At 28.1% G+C, this 21,320-nt stretch overlaps 8 protein-coding genes across 8 annotated transcripts; 3 read left to right on the top strand and 5 right to left on the bottom strand.

The window, feature by feature from the left end:
* Nucleotides 1-525: 525 nt before the first annotated feature.
* Nucleotides 526-2,722, bottom strand: SRAE_1000164500 (Ribonuclease P protein subunit p30; the record flags this gene model as incomplete). Its single annotated transcript, XM_024648626.1, has 5 exons — nucleotides 526-1,643; nucleotides 1,692-1,696; nucleotides 1,768-2,356; nucleotides 2,402-2,519; nucleotides 2,567-2,722. 5 exons carry the CDS (start codon nucleotides 2,720-2,722, stop codon nucleotides 526-528), a joined length of 1,986 nt encoding a protein of 661 aa, XP_024502585.1.
* A 493-nt stretch (nucleotides 2,723-3,215) lies between these two features.
* Nucleotides 3,216-4,096, top strand: SRAE_1000164400 (Ras-related protein Rab6; the record flags this gene model as incomplete). Its single annotated transcript, XM_024648625.1, has 4 exons — nucleotides 3,216-3,246; nucleotides 3,331-3,399; nucleotides 3,491-3,603; nucleotides 3,653-4,096. The coding sequence occupies 4 exons, from the start codon at nucleotides 3,216-3,218 to the stop codon at nucleotides 4,094-4,096; spliced, it is 657 nt and encodes a 218-aa protein (XP_024502584.1).
* Nucleotides 4,097-4,864: 768 nt separating this feature from the next.
* Nucleotides 4,865-5,683, bottom strand: SRAE_1000164300 (Hypothetical protein; the record flags this gene model as incomplete). The annotated part of the gene is made up of 1 exon (XM_024648624.1): nucleotides 4,865-5,683. One exon carries the CDS (start codon nucleotides 5,681-5,683, stop codon nucleotides 4,865-4,867), a length of 819 nt encoding a protein of 272 aa, XP_024502583.1.
* Nucleotides 5,684-6,343: 660 nt separating this feature from the next.
* On the bottom strand, nucleotides 6,344-7,060 carry SRAE_1000164200 (Hypothetical protein; the record flags this gene model as incomplete). The annotated part of the gene is made up of 2 exons (XM_024648623.1): nucleotides 6,344-6,921; nucleotides 6,964-7,060. 2 exons carry the CDS (start codon nucleotides 7,058-7,060, stop codon nucleotides 6,344-6,346), a joined length of 675 nt encoding a protein of 224 aa, XP_024502582.1.
* A 657-nt stretch (nucleotides 7,061-7,717) lies between these two features.
* On the top strand, nucleotides 7,718-8,677 carry SRAE_1000164100 (Protein of unknown function DUF236 family-containing protein; the record flags this gene model as incomplete). The annotated part of the gene is made up of 1 exon (XM_024648622.1): nucleotides 7,718-8,677. One exon carries the CDS (start codon nucleotides 7,718-7,720, stop codon nucleotides 8,675-8,677), a length of 960 nt encoding a protein of 319 aa, XP_024502581.1.
* Nucleotides 8,678-9,750: 1,073 nt separating this feature from the next.
* Nucleotides 9,751-10,405, top strand: SRAE_1000164000 (Hypothetical protein; the record flags this gene model as incomplete). Its single annotated transcript, XM_024648621.1, has 2 exons — nucleotides 9,751-9,806; nucleotides 9,853-10,405. 2 exons carry the CDS (start codon nucleotides 9,751-9,753, stop codon nucleotides 10,403-10,405), a joined length of 609 nt encoding a protein of 202 aa, XP_024502580.1.
* A 262-nt stretch (nucleotides 10,406-10,667) lies between these two features.
* SRAE_1000163900 (Reverse transcriptase domain and Integrase, catalytic core domain and Zinc finger, CCHC-type domain and Ribonuclease H-like domain and Aspartic peptidase domain-containing protein) lies at nucleotides 10,668-15,299 on the bottom strand (the record flags this gene model as incomplete). The annotated part of the gene is made up of 1 exon (XM_024648620.1): nucleotides 10,668-15,299. The coding sequence occupies one exon, from the start codon at nucleotides 15,297-15,299 to the stop codon at nucleotides 10,668-10,670; it is 4,632 nt and encodes a 1,543-aa protein (XP_024502579.1).
* A 242-nt stretch (nucleotides 15,300-15,541) lies between these two features.
* SRAE_1000163800 (Reverse transcriptase domain and Integrase, catalytic core domain and Zinc finger, CCHC-type domain and Ribonuclease H-like domain and Aspartic peptidase domain-containing protein) lies at nucleotides 15,542-20,173 on the bottom strand (the record flags this gene model as incomplete). Its single annotated transcript, XM_024648618.1, has 1 exon — nucleotides 15,542-20,173. The coding sequence occupies one exon, from the start codon at nucleotides 20,171-20,173 to the stop codon at nucleotides 15,542-15,544; it is 4,632 nt and encodes a 1,543-aa protein (XP_024502578.1).
* Nucleotides 20,174-21,320: the final 1,147 nt, after the last annotated feature.

Below are 21,320 nucleotides of genomic sequence, written 5' to 3'. Positions count from 1 at the left end.
ATGTTAAATACCTTTTTGTAAACAGAATCTTTCAAAAATGTGTTGAATAATTCTTAAAGAAAGAATTATATATAATAATTTTGACAATGATAATAATAATTATATCAATATTAAGAATATTTTTTAAAAAAATTTGATTTTTAAAGTTTTACTTTTGACAGGAAAGTTTAAAAAAAATGAAAAGAGAAAAAAAATCTTTATCAAACAATAGAAAATACTTTGAAAAACCTTAAACCTAAGAATCGAGAATAAAATATAGTTTTCTATTTTTTCTTTATTATGTTAAATTGATATTTAAAAAAAAGTACACATTAAAAATTTAAAACACGTTTAAAATTAAATGATATTTATTATTAACAAAAAAAATTTTTTTATTTCTACAAAGTTTAATGATTAACTTTCCTATAAATAAATTTTTTAATGAACTATAAAAAAGAATAAAATTTGTTCTATTTAAATTTCATTTTAACAACAATTACAAGCTTAGTACAAAACATTCGTTTTTTTTTTTCTTCATTAAGCTTGTTATGATAATTCACTTAGTTTTTTTTCTATTTCAACTAAAACTCTCCTATCAAATTCTCTAATTGAAGCATGAAAATCTTTCGCCTTTTGATTTTTTTCTTCACTACTCTTTAAATTTCTCACTGGTATGTTTTTTTTGAGTGAATAAGTCCAATCATTGTTGGTATCATAAACATCTTGTAAAATACTAACAACTGCTGTTAAAGTCAAGTATTTTGTTCCACTTTTCCATTTTACATATTTATCTAATGGTAGTTTGACAGATTTAACATTATCCTTCATTGCTGCTTCTAATGAAGCATGCTTTGGTATTTTATGTTCTCTTACCCTATCAACAATTCCACCAATAACAAATACTTCATCACCTTTGATATGATCTAATTCATTTTCACTATCAGGACTTAGATAAACAATTTTTGATGGATCGTATATCTCTGTATAATTTTTTTCAGTACAATCTTCAAGCGATTGGTTACATCTCAAAAAATCAACATGTCTCAATACTTTTTCATTTAATGAGTCATTAAAATTGGCAAGACACAAAGGCCATGGCTCCTTTCTAATTCGATTTTCAAATGCAACATATTTAATTTGACTCATTGTTAAATTTTGAGCACGAATACTTAAATCAGGTATATAACGACAATCTATTACAATTTTAGGAGTTTCATTTAATAATAAAGAAGAAACATAATTTTGTTTTTCAATTTGTGTCCGATTTTTTCTATTTCCAATACTCAACATATTGATACCTACTGGTGAAAATAAATTTTGTTTTTCTACTTTAATTTCCATATTCTTTTTATTCTCTAATTTTTTTTTATTTTCTTTTTCTCTCTGTAACTCTCTTTGTTTTAAAAATTTTATTTGATCTAGTGTCTCTTTAATATTATTACATTCAAGAAGCAATGACCAATCATTGTCAGATATTTTTGTGGGAAAAAATTCATAGAAACCACTTATAATTTCAACTTCTTTGATTTTTAAAGAAATCCTATCTTTCAACTCTTCATTATAATTTTTATAAAAATTTTCTGATGGATAATTAGATTTTTCTAAAGCTATCCCCTTCCATATAACTTCCTTATCATAAAATCTATTTATTTGTTTCCTTAAAACTATAAAATTATTTATAAATGATTTAATTCGATTATAAAGTTCCATACTTTTTCTAAATATATTTAATAAAAAAACAAAAATAATACATTAAAAATATACATAAAGCAATAACTATTTCATAACTTAATTTGATCATTGAACAAATCTATTTTTTTTATTTCATCAATATTAACAACTTCCTTATATTTATCTAGCTCATCTTCATTATCGATGGAAACTTCAATGTATGTACATTTCAAAGTTTTTCGAGAAGAACACCTCTTCAAAACATTTACAGCATTTTCTGAAACAAACTTTCTTGCATATTTTGAATCAACTCCAAATAAAACAGTAATATTCATAGCATCATAAGGTCCTCGAAGTTCAGAAAGATCTTCTGCACCACTAGAAATAATAACACCTTTACCTGAACTAAAGATATTTAGTAATATACGTGAATTTGTAATAAGATTCCTTCTTGTTTCTCTGTCTTTTAGTGATGGACTATAAACAATCTCAAATGTAAGACCATCTTCAAAAGCAGCATTTTGTAAAGCTTTACTTCTTGTCAACCAACAAATTCTACCTTCTGATTTGTCAGTTGTTATGATATCAACAAATGTTCCTTTTTTAGCTATTGTATTTAAAATATCTAAAGAAGTGGGGCGAACAGCAACAATGTCATATTTTGAATTTTTTAAAGCTTGTTGTAATCGAAAAACTGAAGTTGAATCTGTTAAGTCACATGTAAGTCTACTATATTGTCGAAACTTTTTACCCTGTCTTTCAAGAAGAGATAAATCTAATAATTTTTCATCCACAATAAATGGTTCAGGTAAAGTAGCAACATTTCCAATTTCTTTTTTTTTCCTCTTTTTTGAAGGTGGCTCTTCCTCCTAAAATAAAATATTAGAATAAAAAAGAAAAAAAAAACAAAGCATACATTTTTTAATTCTGGACAAAAAAATAATCCAACATCAACATTTATTGCTACAGAATCATATCCCATACGAATTGCACGTTTGACAAGATTTATAGTTTTTTCTTTATTACCAGTAAACCGAATATTTAAGTCAGCAAATTGAAAATTTTTAATCATTTAAAATTTAATCAATTCCCTAGAATATTTAATATTTTACAACAACTGTTTAAAAATTTTAGTAACTTTTTTTTATAATAATAATATGAAAAAAAAACTTTTTAAACAATCTAGTTTAAATAAAAAAAAAATGTACATATGAAGGATGTAAGAATTAAAGTTACATAGTGGTACGATATTTTAGTCATTGGCTAGCAAATGAGAAATGAAATACTCAATCACTTTTTTCTAAATTCACGAAACTATAACTAGTACCAACAAAGAATTTAGAGAATTAAAAGTCATTATATCGTCATTTATTTTTAGTTATTATTTACAATAATTGATTTATTAAGAATTTATATAAGAAAATTTTTAACTAACTAAATAAAAGTTTAAAAACACAAAATTGTGTGCCATAATTGAAATAAACTATACAAAATTTAAATAAAATTTATTTAATTTATACTATCTGCTGTATTCCAAAAATTGTTAACTTTGTTCTTGTCACGAAATGCCCGACTTTGAAGGTATTGGTTTGTATGGTAAATTGTTGACGTAGACATTATGTTATTACAATTGTTTACATTTGTTTTAATTTTTATAAATATTTCTTATTTTTATTTTAGGTATCATGTCAAGTGATTTTGGAAATCCACTCAAAAAATTCAAGCTTGTTTTTCTTGGAGAACAAAGTGGTAAGTTGACACGTTTCATTTGGATACATCATTTTTTTAATCCTTATTTGGAATTTTTTTAAAACTTTTCATAAATTTTTTTTCTATTTAGTTGGCAAAACATCACTTATTACAAGATTTATGTACGATTCTTTTGATAATACATATCAAGCAACAATTGGTATCGACTTTTTAAGTAAAACAATGTATTTAGAGGATAGAACTGTGAGTAATCAATCATATGTTAAATATTTGAACAATTTCTTATTTTAAGGTTCGCTTACAATTATGGGATACCGCTGGGCAAGAAAGATTTAGATCTTTAATACCATCTTATATTCGTGATTCTACGGTGGCTGTGGTTGTGTACGATATTACAAATGCTAATTCATTCCATCAAACATCAAAATGGATTGATGATGTACGGACAGAAAGAGGATCTGATGTTATAATTATGTTAGTTGGTAACAAAACGGATCTTGTTGATAAAAGACAAGTTTCAACTGAAGAAGGTGAACGTAAAGCTAGTGAGCTTAACGTTATGTTTATTGAAACTTCGGCAAAAGCTGGTTATAATGTTAAACAATTGTTTCGTCGTATTGCTAATGCTCTACCTGGAATTGATAATGATAAAAGTTCTGAACCAAAACAGACTGTTGATATTGGACCTATTAAACCCAGACAAATTGTTACAGATGAAGGATCATGTTGGTGCTAATGATATATATAAAGCTTTCATTTTACATAATACTTTGAATATTTGTCAACTATTATAGCATATTTTTTTTTGGGAATATTAAACTAACAGCTATAAATGCGCTGAAATGTTTCTCATACGCGCTATCATAATTCTTATAATATATAATCCTTATAATATATAAATGAAATTTAAGCTAATATTCTTATAAAATATAAATTATTATGATATATAAACGAAATTTAAGCTAATAAAATTTTTTTTGATTTTCAAAAAATTAAATCACATATAAGTATAATTCCTAAAACCCAAAAATTGTATTTTTTTTTAGAAATATAATACTTGAATCAAATATTATATGTAAGTAAAGAATGACTAATAAAATTTTTAAATAGTCTTAAACTTTTTTTTGAAAAAGTAATTTAGCCAAAATCGAACAAATACCCCTAGGGATCATAGTTATATATTGAATGACTATAATTTATTAAACTATATACATTAGTCTGTATGATAATTGTAAATACAATTTTTTTTTAAAAAGTAACTATTTTTGTTTAAATTATTTTATGATACATTTATTATAGTCATTTTGATAAAACATTTTTTTAATTAAAACAACTTTTTTCTTACAATATCTTTTAATATTACTCTAAAGCAAAAAGAGGAAAGATGCCAAATTGTATATTCTTTAATTATTTTTTTCGCTGTTTATTAAATAAATCAATATTACATACATGAAAAACAATAGAAAAAAATACATAAGATCGGTTTTTTGTAAAAATAAATTCATTATTGTTGATTCGTAAACATACGTTTCTGAATTAAACGCACTCTGCTTGTAGGCACCATCCTAATTTCATTGTTTGTCGAATTGTGAACAGGAACACTTTTTGCTAAAGATGAAAATGGTACAGTTGATGTGAAAGAACTTTTTGAAGAAAGAGATTGAAAAGGCCGCTTAGTAGCCATGTTTGGACGATTTGGAATCAAACAAGTGTTACTAATATCTGTTTGAGTAACATTAATCTGTCTAGGTCTATTCATTGGACCTGTTCTGCTTGGAACTGGCATTGGACGTTGAATTGGAACTTTGTTTGCGATTTGAGGACGAGCCTGTGTAACAAACTGCCTTGGCCTTTGTGGAAATGTCTGATAGGATATTGTGGGTCGATGTATAACTTCTGTTTTGATAACATCTGATTTTTTAAGATCCACTTTAATTCTTTTGTGAGCTCTTTCTTGAATATCCTTTGAAATAAGAGAAATATCTTTTGTAAACGTTGCTATGGAATCTTTTAATCGATTTGCATGATCTACAGTCCAAATATTACCATATTTACTATTCTCTTGATCATTAAGTAATGAGTAAAGATTAGAAATTTCATTAAAAGAATTGCTTGCTAGAGTAAATATATCCTGGACAGAAACTTTTGGTTGTACTCGTACTCCAGTTTCTTTATTACTTTCCTTTTCTGTATCTTTTTCACCTTCTTGCTCCTGTTGCTGCATCGAAGATGGACATATTTCTTCAGGAGTTAGTTTTGGCGGTGCATCGGAATTATTGATTGACTCATGATCAGTTTCTGAAGATGTAGGATTTTCAGACATTTGAAATAAAGTAAAAAAATAAGTAACTACCAAAACTATTAAAATAAAACACGAACGCTTAAAATGTATACTATTAGCTTGTGTAGTTTACTGCAACTACTACCCCGTCTACCTAACATACATAGTGTACCACACTCCACATAAGACCATTGTTCAAAAATTTACTTGGGGATTGATTTTCGTGATGAAATATTTTTTTTTAATTAAATTATCATTGCATTGTTAATTAATTAATAAAATATCTACATAAATTTTTTTAATTTATCCTCATTAAAATAATTTTATTTTTCCAATTAAAACTTCAATGCAAAAAAATAATTTGAACAAATACATTTTTAATTTCTTAACATTTTTGAGAAGTATAAAAATTAATAGTAATAACTAGTGGTTGTAAAAATAAAGGACAAAAAGTCTTAGATGTTGTTAACAATAATTATAAACAATAAAAATTCTACCGTTGATAGTTGTCGCATATTTATAATAACCATTTAAATTACCTTGAAATTTTTTATGACTTAATAATTACAATACGGTATTGAATATATGTTAAAAAGAAAAAAAAATTTATAATACAATTTGATGTTTATTTTATATTTAAAGAAAACTTTAAAAAATAAATATTTACACTTAACAACAACTCTTAAATGTGATAGTAATTTATTAAGCTTGACCTTCTGGATTTGCCGCACTAGAAATAACAAAAATCAAGACAAAAAGAGCAATATAAAGCCAATATTTTTGCAAAAATGATCTGTTATCACCTTCTCCTCCTGCTGCCCTCTGCTGTTTTTCTTTCTCAATTCTTTTTACAAATGTCACTATATCTGGATTTGGAATAGGTGTTGGTCTAAATATTTGAACATGAAATTCTGGATCTTTTTTAAATTCTTTTGCAAGTCCTTTTGATTCTGGACATGTACCATTTAGATGACCAATGTATGATTCATATGGATGTAATGTAATAGATTTAATTTCATTTTCATCTTCACCAATAACCACATCAAGTCTATGAGCTAAATTTGATTCAGCTAAAATACACAAAGGTAAAGATGTTATAAATTTATCATTATCTAAGGATAAATAATACATCTGTTCATCAGACTGAAGGGCATTTTGAATTTGATTTTTTAAATTTGTCAAAGCATCATTTTCAGGATAAAAATGAGATGAAATATTAGGACCCGTATTGTAGACATTTTGGAATTTCAAATATCCAAGAATTTCCGTTTTTTTGTAGTCTAAAAATGTTATAATACAAAAATTTAATAAATTTTTTATACCTGAAATAGCAAACTTTACAACAATATCCTTTGGAACTGCTAATGTTAATTTAAAAAAACATATTACAAAGAGAAGCACCTCAATTTTCAATACCATATTATTTTGATAAACGAAATAAATCAAAAGGAAGGTGGCAAAATAAATTGAGAGTCGTTTCTCCAATATCAAAATTGTTTCGTTATAGAAGCGTCATTTTAAATGAAGGAGGAAGTGTTTAGAATTTTAATTATAAATATTATTATGTGCCAAATTGGTAGATAATTTGATGTTTTTCTTTAGTAAAGTAATAAAATAATTTTATTAAATTTGTTTGTAAAAGTTTTGAAAAAGCCTCTATGTATGTCACTTTGCGAAAGAATATTTAAAAATTAATTATATTGAAAATATTATTTGCAATTTATTTTAATTTAACAACTGGTATTTGAAGTCATTTCCAGAAAACGTTGTTTATATATTAAATAATTTGTTCTTTGTATTAAGATGTTTTTTTTTAAATTGATATTGTTTGTTATTCAATTAAAAGTACTTCTTCAATAAAATAAAAATATTTATCATAAATTAAAAATTTGCCTTTTAAAATTAAATTGTTTAAAAAATTTTTTTTTGCATAATTTTGCCAATATTTATATTTTAATTGTTTTCAATATGATTTAAAGTGATAAATCTTATCGCTATATATCATTAAAATTGTGTTCTGCTAACTTACCAAAGTTGATGTTCCAACACATTTTAATACTACTAATTTCTTTAATAATGACTATTTCTCCGTGTGGTACCAAAAAAAAAGTTCATAAAGGAGTTAAATCACCACATAAAGGTCATAAATCAAAAGATGTAAGGAAATTGTCAAAAGAGAGATCAGCGAACAATGGGGGAAGTATGGATAATGTGATAGTGGATCCAAATGCACCTAAGCCTCCATCAGTTTATGGTGTCGCAGGAACTAATGATGTTAATTACGCTACATTAAACAATTTAAATAACAATTGCTTTGATAAAGGAGGTGCTGGTGGTGGTCGTAATGAACTTCCAAAAACTCCTGATTTAAAAAATGGTCCAATGATAAAAGACGCTAATGATCCTCAATACCAAACTCTTCAAGCACTTAACAATGATTGTTTTAATGATAAAGGTGGAGATGGAGGTGGTGGACCAAAAGCACCTGATGCTAGAAATGCTGGAATGGTACCCGCTGATCAGAAAAATTACCAAACTCTTAATGCCTTAGGTAATGATTGTTTTGACAAAAAAGGTGGAGATGGTGGTGGACCAAAAGTTCCAGAAAAAAGAAATGCTGGAGTTGTTCCTGCTGATCAACAAAATTACCAAACATTATGTGCCTTAGATAACAATTGTTTTGACAAAAAAGGTGGAGATGGTGGTGGACCAAAAGCACCAGCTAATAAGGGAATGGTTCCTGCTGATCAAAAAAATTATCAAACTCTTAATGCTTTAGGTAATGATTGTTTTGATAAAAAGGATAATGGTGGAGATGGTGGTGGACCAAAAGTTCCTGTCAATAAGGGAGTAGTTCCTGCTGATCAGAAAAATTATCAAACCCTAAATGCTTTAGGTAATGATTGTTTTGATAAAAAAGGTGGTGGTGGTGGTGGAGGTACACCAAAAGTGCCAGTTAATAAAGGAGTTGTTCCCGCTGATCAGAAAAACTATCAAACATTAAATTTCTTATCCAATGATTGTTTCAAAAAATAGTTTAAACAAAATATAATTGATATTTCTAACAGTGCTAGTTTCAAAAGTCAACACATTTCAATAATATTTTTATAATTATTGACTTTTGTTACAATTAAAAATTGATTATTTTGCCTTATTAGTATCGTTATGCTGATTTTTTCATAACAATAAATATTAATCACATGGGTAATATATCTTTTTATTTATCTATAATATTTTTTTCATTTTTTAATAGAAAATTTATAATTTAAAATTAAAAAAGTATCTCTCATTGTATATAATATTAATGCTTTTTAACTTTAGTTGTTCAATTTAAAATAAAATTTAGTAGCAACATATTAATTTTTTAAATAAACTTAAAATTATTTTTTAGTAGTAATCATAGTGTATTATTGGATTATTAAAATAAGTTTTAATATAAAATTTATAAAGAAATTTGTTTTTGACATTTATTTATACAATAAATAAAGTTTCAAATATATTGTAAAAGATTTTTATATGATAGCATACAATTTTATTAAATCATTTTTATTTTCTCTTGTTCATGTCTTTGTACTGTAAAGTTTCACAAACTTTTGAATTTAATTTTTATTACAATATCAATATTGAAATTATTTTAAAATTTTATTTTTTTTGTTATAATCATTTATTACTATATTATTGTATTATATCAAAAATATTTACTTTTACATATTTACAGAATTTTTTAGATGAAAATGTCAAATAACTTTAGTTAAACTTAAAAATTCTTATCACATCAAATTATTTATACTTTTAAAAAAATATCAAATCTAATAAAAACTATAGTACATTGAAATCAATTTTATAAGGAATATAATAAATATTATGATGTCTGATTTATTTAGCAAACTAATTACCAATGTAGTAGATTTATTTTGATAAACAAATTTTAAAATAACAACATATTTTTTAATATTTTAAGATAAACATTAAAAAAAAAGCTTGTCCTAACACGAATAGAACTAATTTTTAAAGACATCATCAGTTTATATTACTTTGTGATATCATCTATTTAAACATTTCTTAACTTTTATTATTATTTTTATATTTATACTATCAAGAAAAATAAAATGAATAAACGCCCGAGAAGTTATTGCACAAATGTTCCAACCAATAATTTTTCATTGTAAGTAATATATTATTGTAAATATTAATTATAATATTTAAAACAGTACATCACAACAACAAGAAAAAAATTGTAAAAATTTATCAAATAAATATGATAAAGATTTTGAAAATCGACGTAATGTTAATGATGCGTTTAGTTTTTATCACAGTCGTCATGATAATTCAGAGATAAATGAGGAAAGTCTAATGTCAAAGTGTAATGAAATAGATAGTGAACAATCAATTACAGATATTCCAATGGAAAATAATACTGAAAATTTTTCAAAATTAATGAAATTAAATTTACCTAATAAAAATGATGACAGATTTATAATAAAAGTTTCACATGGTGGATTTTGTCGTATTTTTACCTATCGTCGTTGGGATGGTTTTGATTATTTTAGAAGTCAATTATATACACAAGGAAAGCAAGCATATAAAGGACCATGTTCATGGTTTGATCATCAGAATGATCGAATATCTTTAATTGATGAAAATGACTTAAATTCAATGCTTGACTTTTTAGAACTTCATGGTGAACGTTATATAAAAGTATTTTTGAATAATCCATCAAAACAACAATCAAATTTAACGAATGATATTAATATGTCTAAATAATTTGCAAAAAAATAAAAGGTATTTCTTTTTATCAGTATAATTATTATAGTTAAAAAAAATTTTTTTTTTGTCCAAAAATTTAAAAGGAAATAATAAAATGATTTTATAATTAAGAAATAAATAATTTATTCTGGTATACACACCAAAAGATATATAAAGAAAAACAATGACTATAAAATTATAATATTATTATTTTTATACTTATTTAATATCATCAATATATTTGTCATCAAAAACTCCTGTATCTTTCACTCACCCCCTCTCAAAACATGTCTCCCTCTTGAAACTTCTTTAATTGAACCAAATTTCTTGAAACAACTGTTTTAGGTGGTCTGCCACGTTTACCCCTAATTAATGGTCGAGTTAGTATAGCTGTTGATCCATTAATCTCCTGAATCAAATAAGGACCTTCCCATTTAGCTTGAAGCTTCTTCCAATTAGCTGAAGCCAAGACTTGATCTCCTACTTTAAAGAATTCATTTGAATCTTTATTATTCTCCAACATTGGCGATGTCCCACGTTCAACTGTCTCTCTAACAATTTCTTTCTCACCACTCAATTCATCCAAATAACTACCATTATTATTCATATTTTTATAATTTTCACTCAATTGTGTAACTCTCTCCATATTACCATTCTTTGAAGACAATTTACTTTCCCGGTCTATCTTATTTAACATATTCTTAGAACTTCTCTTACTTAAACATTCCAATCTAAGAAGTTCTACATCTCTAGACATATCTGTTCCCACTTCATTCAATGAGTGCTCCTCAAAGATTGAAGGTATTCTTAACTTATGTCCCAAAAACAATTCACTTGGACTTTCTCCTTCAATTCCAACTCCATTATGGAATATAACAGACCATTCTACAATTTCTTCCAACGGTAACGGAATTGATTGAACATTTTTGATTTGTTCAGTTAATAACTTCCTCATAATATGTTGCAAATTCCCAATTGCATTCTCTGCCAACGTATTCCCCTCATGATGATACGCATTACTTGTCTGAACTTCACAATTGCATTCCTTTAACTTCTTCGAAGTTAAATTCCAATATGGTGCATTATCGGTTCTCCATGTACTTGGAAACCCATATCTCCAACATAGTTTCAATACTTCCATCATAATTCTTTCACCATCACAATTTGATATAATTGCACACATCCAAAATGACGTAGCTGCATCAATAATATGAATTATATACTTTCCTTCACGCGGACCCATAATATCTGCCGAATAATTCTCTCTTGGTAACATATAGCTACACCAATTAGTTTTAATTATCTTCTTACACTTAACATTACACTTCTGACAAACTTCACAATTTTTCACAGCCATTTCCACTACTTTAAACAGATTCGGATGATAGGCACGATGTTTTATTATTTCTGCTATCTTCTTCCAATTAAAATGACCAAAACTATGTAGAAGTCTTGCCTCTCTATCTATTAACTCTTCAGTTAACAATGGAATCCATTTTCCTTCTTTATCAATGATTCCCCAATAATCACTATTCTTTCTCTTTACCAAATTATTAGGTTTATGTTTGTCAACCCATTTACGTTGTTGTTCTTTTAACTCAATTGCTGTTATTGACCCAACAAACCCATTTCTATTACCCAATAATTTCATCTCTTCATTTTCATTCAACAAAAACTTTGAATTCTTTCCTTCTTTAAACACATCATTTGAACTATTCATAACATTTAGTTCATCTTTCATATTTCTCTCCAAAATAACATTCAAACTTTCATAACCATGAAGTTCACTAGCATTCTTTCCATCTACTTCTAAACCAACTTCATCATCAACTCTTTCTAACATACTCACCCCCCCTTGAATCAATGACAATGATTCAACTTCATTCGGTTCTAAGGTAGGTTCATTACTTTTCTCAACGCGGCTTAATATATCTGCTATATCATTCTCCCTTTTAGGAATATACTTCCATACAATTTGAAAAAACGAAAGTTCCTGTGCCCATGCACTTAACTGTGGATGAAGAGATTGGTTTGTCATTGCCTGGGATAATGGTTTATTATCCGTTTCAATCAAAATCTCCATACCCAACAACAAATGATAATGTTTTCGAATAAAACATATTATTGAATGACCTTCTAAATAAACACTATTTCTATACTTAATTGCATGTGGACGTTTCATACTCCAAAACAAAACTGGTTTTCTTATTCCTTCTGAACTTTCCTGAAAAACTGCAACTCCATAACCTCTCTCACAAGCATCTGATTGTATAATTAGAGGTAAATTCAATTGTATTCTTGATAAAACCACATCACTACATACTAACTTCTTAATTTTCTTTAAAGCTTCAACACAATCTGTGTTCCAATTAAAACTAACATCTTTCTTAAGCAACTGTGTAACTGGATATAAAATTTTCGCATAATTTGGAACATATTTAGAATAAAATCCTAAGTTACCTAATAAAGCTCTAACATCACTAACTGTCTTTGGTTCTTTAATTGAATTAATAGTTCTTTTTGCCCCATCTGTAATAACCAAACCTTCTGCTAAATGATTTCCCAAAAAATCAACTGACTTAGCACAAAAAATAGATTTCGAATGAGAAATCTTTAGACCAACACTAACCATTTTCTTTAACACTATACTTAACTTCTCCAAATGTTCTTCAAAATTATTTGAACATATGATACCATCATCATAATACCACGCAATAATATCCTCATCCAACAAAGAACTTAACTTCATTTGCATAAACATAGGACTATTTTTACACCCCTGAGGAAGTGTTTGATAAGCATACGTTTTTCCTCTGAAAAATATCCCCAATAAATTTCTTTGATTCTCGGCCAAGTAAAACTGATGATATGCTGAAGGTAAATCTAAAACTGAATAATACTTAAATCCTCTTGTTTTATATAAAAATTGCTCCAAATGAGGTATAGGAAATTGGCATTTATCCATGTACTTATTGCTATATCTCATATCAACACAAGCTCTCAATTCTCCATTCCTTTTTCGAACACATATGACATTATGTAACAACTTTGCTGGACCTTGAATTATCGTCTTCGTTTCCAATAATTCCTGTATCAATTTTTCAGCTTCATCTCTAAGTTTTTCTGGGAATTTATATGGTATAAATTCTGTACTTGCCTTCTTCCAATCAATCTCAAATTCTTCAACATTTTCTTTAAACTTTCCAATATCATTTTTACCAAAAGATATTGCTTCCATAACATCTGGATTTTTATCCATCAACATTGATAATATTTCATCATTTGAATACTCCTGATTCTTAGAACTTATGTTCTTATCAACCTCCAAAACTCTACTATTCTCCACAACTTCACTAATATTAAGAATCATCGCCGATTCTTCCACTTTCTTTACTCTACTTGATAAATTATACAGTTTATCAAACCCTATATTTAAAACGGCATCTACTCCTATTAAAACATCTACATCCATTACTGGAATGTCCCCAACATAAACTTCTAAAGTTTCATCCATCAATTCAATAGTTGTAACTGCCTTCAAACACTTTTGACCTCCAATTCCACATATATTGAAACTTGTAGATTGAAGTACTAAACCACATCTTTCTACAGCTCTCGGACTAATCATATTAATAACACTTCCAGTATCAACCATAACTTTCAACTTATGCTTCATATCATACATAACATCACACTTAATTAGCTCACAATCAGAATACTTATTTTCTTTTCTCTTACCCAAACATTTCTTATTCTTAACATCCAAATTTGCACCATCTGTACTAACAGCATTAATAGTATTACCAGTTGAACCCTTTGATTCCATTGAAGTACATTTATTTGCATAATGTCCTTTCTGGCCACACTTAAAACAATTAATTACCGACTCAGGCTTTGCACCTTTCTTACAATTGAAAGCTTTGTGTCCCATTTCTTTACACAAATAACAAACCACTTTTGATCCACCTGATCCATTATTTCCACCATTCCTTCCTTTTACCAAATTCATACGTTTATTCTCACTCACAAGAATGGATTCTATATGAGTAATTGTTTGCATTAAATCCTTCCCTTGAGAATTCTGTAACAAATTCCAAATTGTAATTGAAGAAGCACACAATTCTTGTAACTTGTCCATAATTTCATCATCTTCTCTCTTAGGATATGCAATACGATATAATTTAACCATCTCCAATGCCGATTTTCTAAATCCATTAGCAGACATATCAATTCTCACAGTTTTCAATCGACTCTTCGCTGAAAATACGCTTATATCACCAGGATACCTCTCCTTTAAGTGATTCGACAACTCTTCCCAATCGCACTTGATATCATTCTTTAAACCATCCAAATAATTTCTCAAGATCAAGTCAACTGTCAACATCAAGAAAGAACACTTCTTTCTATCATCTTCTATATCCTCCAAAATAAAAACTTCTTCAAGCATCTGTAAATGGACTGATATAGGAGTCCCTTCCATGCAATCATACTTATTAAGCTCCTTAAGTAAACTCATTTTACCTCTACTACTGTACATGCGTCTATCCAACTCAGTACTACCAAAACTACCACTAGAATCTTCTGATTCCTTATTTCTATTAGATCTCAATTCTCTAAACGTAACACTAGACAAATCCCCAAGATTTGACTCTTCCAGAAGTACCTCTTCTGAACCAATATCCAAATTACTAAAACCACGGCTGTTCTTCCCTTGAGACACTGAACTACCAATATTCATCAAACTTTCTTGAACCAATTGTTCCACAAGTTTCTTCTTTCCCTTCGACGTTAGTTTCTCAATACCAGTAACTGAATTAATCAACTGTTGTAATTGTTTCTTACTAACTAACTCGCCGGACTCACAAACCTCCAAAATTGCTTCTAGCTCTATCAACAGAAATTCTTTACTCATATACTTTTAAGTTTTTCGGTTCCAGAAATAAATACCTACTCAACTTTATTATGTATAAGGGTACTAACTTTTTATTAATCAAGAACACTAATAGAAATAAATAATTTATTCTGGTATACACACCAAAAGATATATAAAGAAAAACAATGACTATAAAATTATAATATTATTATTTTTATACTTATTTAATATCATCAATATATTTGTCATCAAAAACTCCTGTATCTTTCACTCACCCCCTCTCAAAACATGTCTCCCTCTTGAAACTTCTTTAATTGAACCAAATTTCTTGAAACAACTGTTTTAGGTGGTCTGCCACGTTTACCCCTAATTAATGGTCGAGTTAGTATAGCTGTTGATCCATTAATCTCCTGAATCAAATAAGGACCTTCCCATTTAGCTTGAAGCTTCTTCCAATTAGCTGAAGCCAAGACTTGATCTCCTACTTTAAAGAATTCATTTGAATCTTTATTATTCTCCAACATTGGCGATGTCCCACGTTCAACTGTCTCTCTAACAATTTCTTTCTCACCACTCAATTCATCCAAATAACTACCATTATTATTCATATTTTTATAATTTTCACTCAATTGTGTAACTCTCTCCATATTACCATTCTTTGAAGACAATTTACTTTCCCGGTCTATCTTATTTAACATATTCTTAGAACTTCTCTTACTTAAACATTCCAATCTAAGAAGTTCTACATCTCTAGACATATCTGTTCCCACTTCATTCAATGAGTGCTCCTCAAAGATTGAAGGTATTCTTAACTTATGTCCCAAAAACAATTCACTTGGACTTTCTCCTTCAATTCCAACTCCATTATGGAATATAACAGACCATTCTACAATTTCTTCCAACGGTAACGGAATTGATTGAACATTTTTGATTTGTTCAGTTAATAACTTCCTCATAATATGTTGCAAATTCCCAATTGCATTCTCTGCCAACGTATTCCCCTCATGATGATACGCATTACTTGTCTGAACTTCACAATTGCATTCCTTTAACTTCTTCGAAGTTAAATTCCAATATGGTGCATTATCGGTTCTCCATGTACTTGGAAACCCATATCTCCAACATAGTTTCAATACTTCCATCATAATTCTTTCACCATCACAATTTGATATAATTGCACACATCCAAAATGACGTAGCTGCATCAATAATATGAATTATATACTTTCCTTCACGCGGACCCATAATATCTGCCGAATAATTCTCTCTTGGTAACATATAGCTACACCAATTAGTTTTAATTATCTTCTTACACTTAACATTACACTTCTGACAAACTTCACAATTTTTCACAGCCATTTCCACTACTTTAAACAGATTCGGATGATAGGCACGATGTTTTATTATTTCTGCTATCTTCTTCCAATTAAAATGACCAAAACTATGTAGAAGTCTTGCCTCTCTATCTATTAACTCTTCAGTTAACAATGGAATCCATTTTCCTTCTTTATCAATGATTCCCCAATAATCACTATTCTTTCTCTTTACCAAATTATTAGGTTTATGTTTGTCAACCCATTTACGTTGTTGTTCTTTTAACTCAATTGCTGTTATTGACCCAACAAACCCATTTCTATTACCCAATAATTTCATCTCTTCATTTTCATTCAACAAAAACTTTGAATTCTTTCCTTCTTTAAACACATCATTTGAACTATTCATAACATTTAGTTCATCTTTCATATTTCTCTCCAAAATAACATTCAAACTTTCATAACCATGAAGTTCACTAGCATTCTTTCCATCTACTTCTAAACCAACTTCATCATCAACTCTTTCTAACATACTCACCCCCCCTTGAATCAATGACAATGATTCAACTTCATTCGGTTCTAAGGTAGGTTCATTACTTTTCTCAACGCGGCTTAATATATCTGCTATATCATTCTCCCTTTTAGGAATATACTTCCATACAATTTGAAAAAACGAAAGTTCCTGTGCCCATGCACTTAACTGTGGATGAAGAGATTGGTTTGTCATTGCCTGGGATAATGGTTTATTATCCGTTTCAATCAAAATCTCCATACCCAACAACAAATGATAATGTTTTCGAATAAAACATATTATTGAATGACCTTCTAAATAAACACTATTTCTATACTTAATTGCATGTGGACGTTTCATACTCCAAAACAAAACTGGTTTTCTTATTCCTTCTGAACTTTCCTGAAAAACTGCAACTCCATAACCTCTCTCACAAGCATCTGATTGTATAATTAGAGGTAAATTCAATTGTATTCTTGATAAAACCACATCACTACATACTAACTTCTTAATTTTCTTTAAAGCTTCAACACAATCTGTGTTCCAATTAAAACTAACATCTTTCTTAAGCAACTGTGTAACTGGATATAAAATTTTCGCATAATTTGGAACATATTTAGAATAAAATCCTAAGTTACCTAATAAAGCTCTAACATCACTAACTGTCTTTGGTTCTTTAATTGAATTAATAGTTCTTTTTGCCCCATCTGTAATAACCAAACCTTCTGCTAAATGATTTCCCAAAAAATCAACTGACTTAGCACAAAAAATAGATTTCGAATGAGAAATCTTTAGACCAACACTAACCATTTTCTTTAACACTATACTTAACTTCTCCAAATGTTCTTCAAAATTATTTGAACATATGATACCATCATCATAATACCACGCAATAATATCCTCATCCAACAAAGAACTTAACTTCATTTGCATAAACATAGGACTATTTTTACACCCCTGAGGAAGTGTTTGATAAGCATACGTTTTTCCTCTGAAAAATATCCCCAATAAATTTCTTTGATTCTCGGCCAAGTAAAACTGATGATATGCTGAAGGTAAATCTAAAACTGAATAATACTTAAATCCTCTTGTTTTATATAAAAATTGCTCCAAATGAGGTATAGGAAATTGGCATTTATCCATGTACTTATTGCTATATCTCATATCAACACAAGCTCTCAATTCTCCATTCCTTTTTCGAACACATATGACATTATGTAACAACTTTGCTGGACCTTGAATTATCGTCTTCGTTTCCAATAATTCCTGTATCAATTTTTCAGCTTCATCTCTAAGTTTTTCTGGGAATTTATATGGTATAAATTCTGTACTTGCCTTCTTCCAATCAATCTCAAATTCTTCAACATTTTCTTTAAACTTTCCAATATCATTTTTACCAAAAGATATTGCTTCCATAACATCTGGATTTTTATCCATCAACATTGATAATATTTCATCATTTGAATACTCCTGATTCTTAGAACTTATGTTCTTATCAACCTCCAAAACTCTACTATTCTCCACAACTTCACTAATATTAAGAATCATCGCCGATTCTTCCACTTTCTTTACTCTACTTGATAAATTATACAGTTTATCAAACCCTATATTTAAAACGGCATCTACTCCTATTAAAACATCTACATCCATTACTGGAATGTCCCCAACATAAACTTCTAAAGTTTCATCCATCAATTCAATAGTTGTAACTGCCTTCAAACACTTTTGACCTCCAATTCCACATATATTGAAACTTGTAGATTGAAGTACTAAACCACATCTTTCTACAGCTCTCGGACTAATCATATTAATAACACTTCCAGTATCAACCATAACTTTCAACTTATGCTTCATATCATACATAACATCACACTTAATTAGCTCACAATCAGAATACTTATTTTCTTTTCTCTTACCCAAACATTTCTTATTCTTAACATCCAAATTTGCACCATCTGTACTAACAGCATTAATAGTATTACCAGTTGAACCCTTTGATTCCATTGAAGTACATTTATTTGCATAATGTCCTTTCTGGCCACACTTAAAACAATTAATTACCGACTCAGGCTTTGCACCTTTCTTACAATTGAAAGCTTTGTGTCCCATTTCTTTACACAAATAACAAACCACTTTTGATCCACCTGATCCATTATTTCCACCATTCCTTCCTTTTACCAAATTCATACGTTTATTCTCACTCACAAGAATGGATTCTATATGAGTAATTGTTTGCATTAAATCCTTCCCTTGAGAATTCTGTAACAAATTCCAAATTGTAATTGAAGAAGCACACAATTCTTGTAACTTGTCCATAATTTCATCATCTTCTCTCTTAGGATATGCAATACGATATAATTTAACCATCTCCAATGCCGATTTTCTAAATCCATTAGCAGACATATCAATTCTCACAGTTTTCAATCGACTCTTCGCTGAAAATACGCTTATATCACCAGGATACCTCTCCTTTAAGTGATTCGACAACTCTTCCCAATCGCACTTGATATCATTCTTTAAACCATCCAAATAATTTCTCAAGATCAAGTCAACTGTCAACATCAAGAAAGAACACTTCTTTCTATCATCTTCTATATCCTCCAAAATAAAAACTTCTTCAAGCATCTGTAAATGGACTGATATAGGAGTCCCTTCCATGCAATCATACTTATTAAGCTCCTTAAGTAAACTCATTTTACCTCTACTACTGTACATGCGTCTATCCAACTCAGTACTACCAAAACTACCACTAGAATCTTCTGATTCCTTATTTCTATTAGATCTCAATTCTCTAAACGTAACACTAGACAAATCCCCAAGATTTGACTCTTCCAGAAGTACCTCTTCTGAACCAATATCCAAATTACTAAAACCACGGCTGTTCTTCCCTTGAGACACTGAACTACCAATATTCATCAAACTTTCTTGAACCAATTGTTCCACAAGTTTCTTCTTTCCCTTCGACGTTAGTTTCTCAATACCAGTAACTGAATTAATCAACTGTTGTAATTGTTTCTTACTAACTAACTCGCCGGACTCACAAACCTCCAAAATTGCTTCTAGCTCTATCAACAGAAATTCTTTACTCATATACTTTTAAGTTTTTCGGTTCCAGAAATAAATACCTACTCAACTTTATTATGTATAAGGGTACTAACTTTTTATTAATCAAGAACACTAATAGAAATAAATAATTTATTCTGGTATACACACCAAAAGATATATAAAGAAAAACAATGACTATAAAATTATAATATTATTATTTTTATACTTATTTAATATCATCAATATATTTGTCATCAAAAACTCCTGTATCTTTCACTTTAAAATTTTATCTTTTATTAAAAAAAAAGGATTTAATATCAATTTTTGTGGTATTAAGTAAAATTGACACTTTAAAATTAGGAAAGACCTTGCTACTTTTATGTATACAGCTGTTTGGTCACTAAAAGATAAATATAACTATTTATTTAAAATGTAATTGTTGTTATATTTGATAACGTTTAAGATATAAGTGCATTTAAAAGTAATTATTATTTTATTAACATGAAATTTTTATAATATTTAATAATAATGAAATAAATTAAAATTATTAGATTGTCAATATTGTTAAATATCAAAAATTTATTGAAAAGAAGATTTACTGTTAAAAATATAATTGTATCAAATTTCTGTCATTATTACATTGTTTTGATAATATTGAAATATATTTGCAATTTATTGTTCATCTGGATAAAGAAGCTAAATTTTAATTAAATGGGATTAATGTTAATTTTGGGTTTTATTACATAACTAAACTTTATATATTATTTTTAAAGCGTCTAGCAGATGGCAAATCATTACCAGTTATGGGTAGTTATACATAAATAAAAGAAAAAAAGAAATGACAGGTGTTGTTTTTAGAGTTGAAAATGTAAAAAGCTTATGTCAATTTAGATTACCCATAAAATGTTATAAGTTTTGATGTTATCATAAAAATGTTATGTATCTACAAATATATTAATTATAGTTTATTTTGGAATCATTAACTTTTTCATCAGTACCCAGATGGTTATTTTGGCACAATTATTATTATATATTTAATAATAAAAAAATATTTGATTTTAACTTATAAATGTAAAATAATCTTATGAAATAATTTATTAAAGATAAGTGGTTTAAAAACGTTTGTAGAATGTACTTGAAATTGACAGATGGAATAAGGTTTCAGACACTTATCTTAATATATTGAGATCTT

Source organism: Strongyloides ratti (genome assembly GCF_001040885.1).
Source record: "Strongyloides ratti genome assembly S_ratti_ED321, chromosome : 1".
NCBI classification, from domain to species: domain Eukaryota; kingdom Metazoa; phylum Nematoda; class Chromadorea; order Rhabditida; family Strongyloididae; genus Strongyloides; species Strongyloides ratti.
The sequence above is the reverse complement of the archived record's forward strand: the minus strand, read 5'-3'. Positions and strand labels throughout refer to the sequence as shown.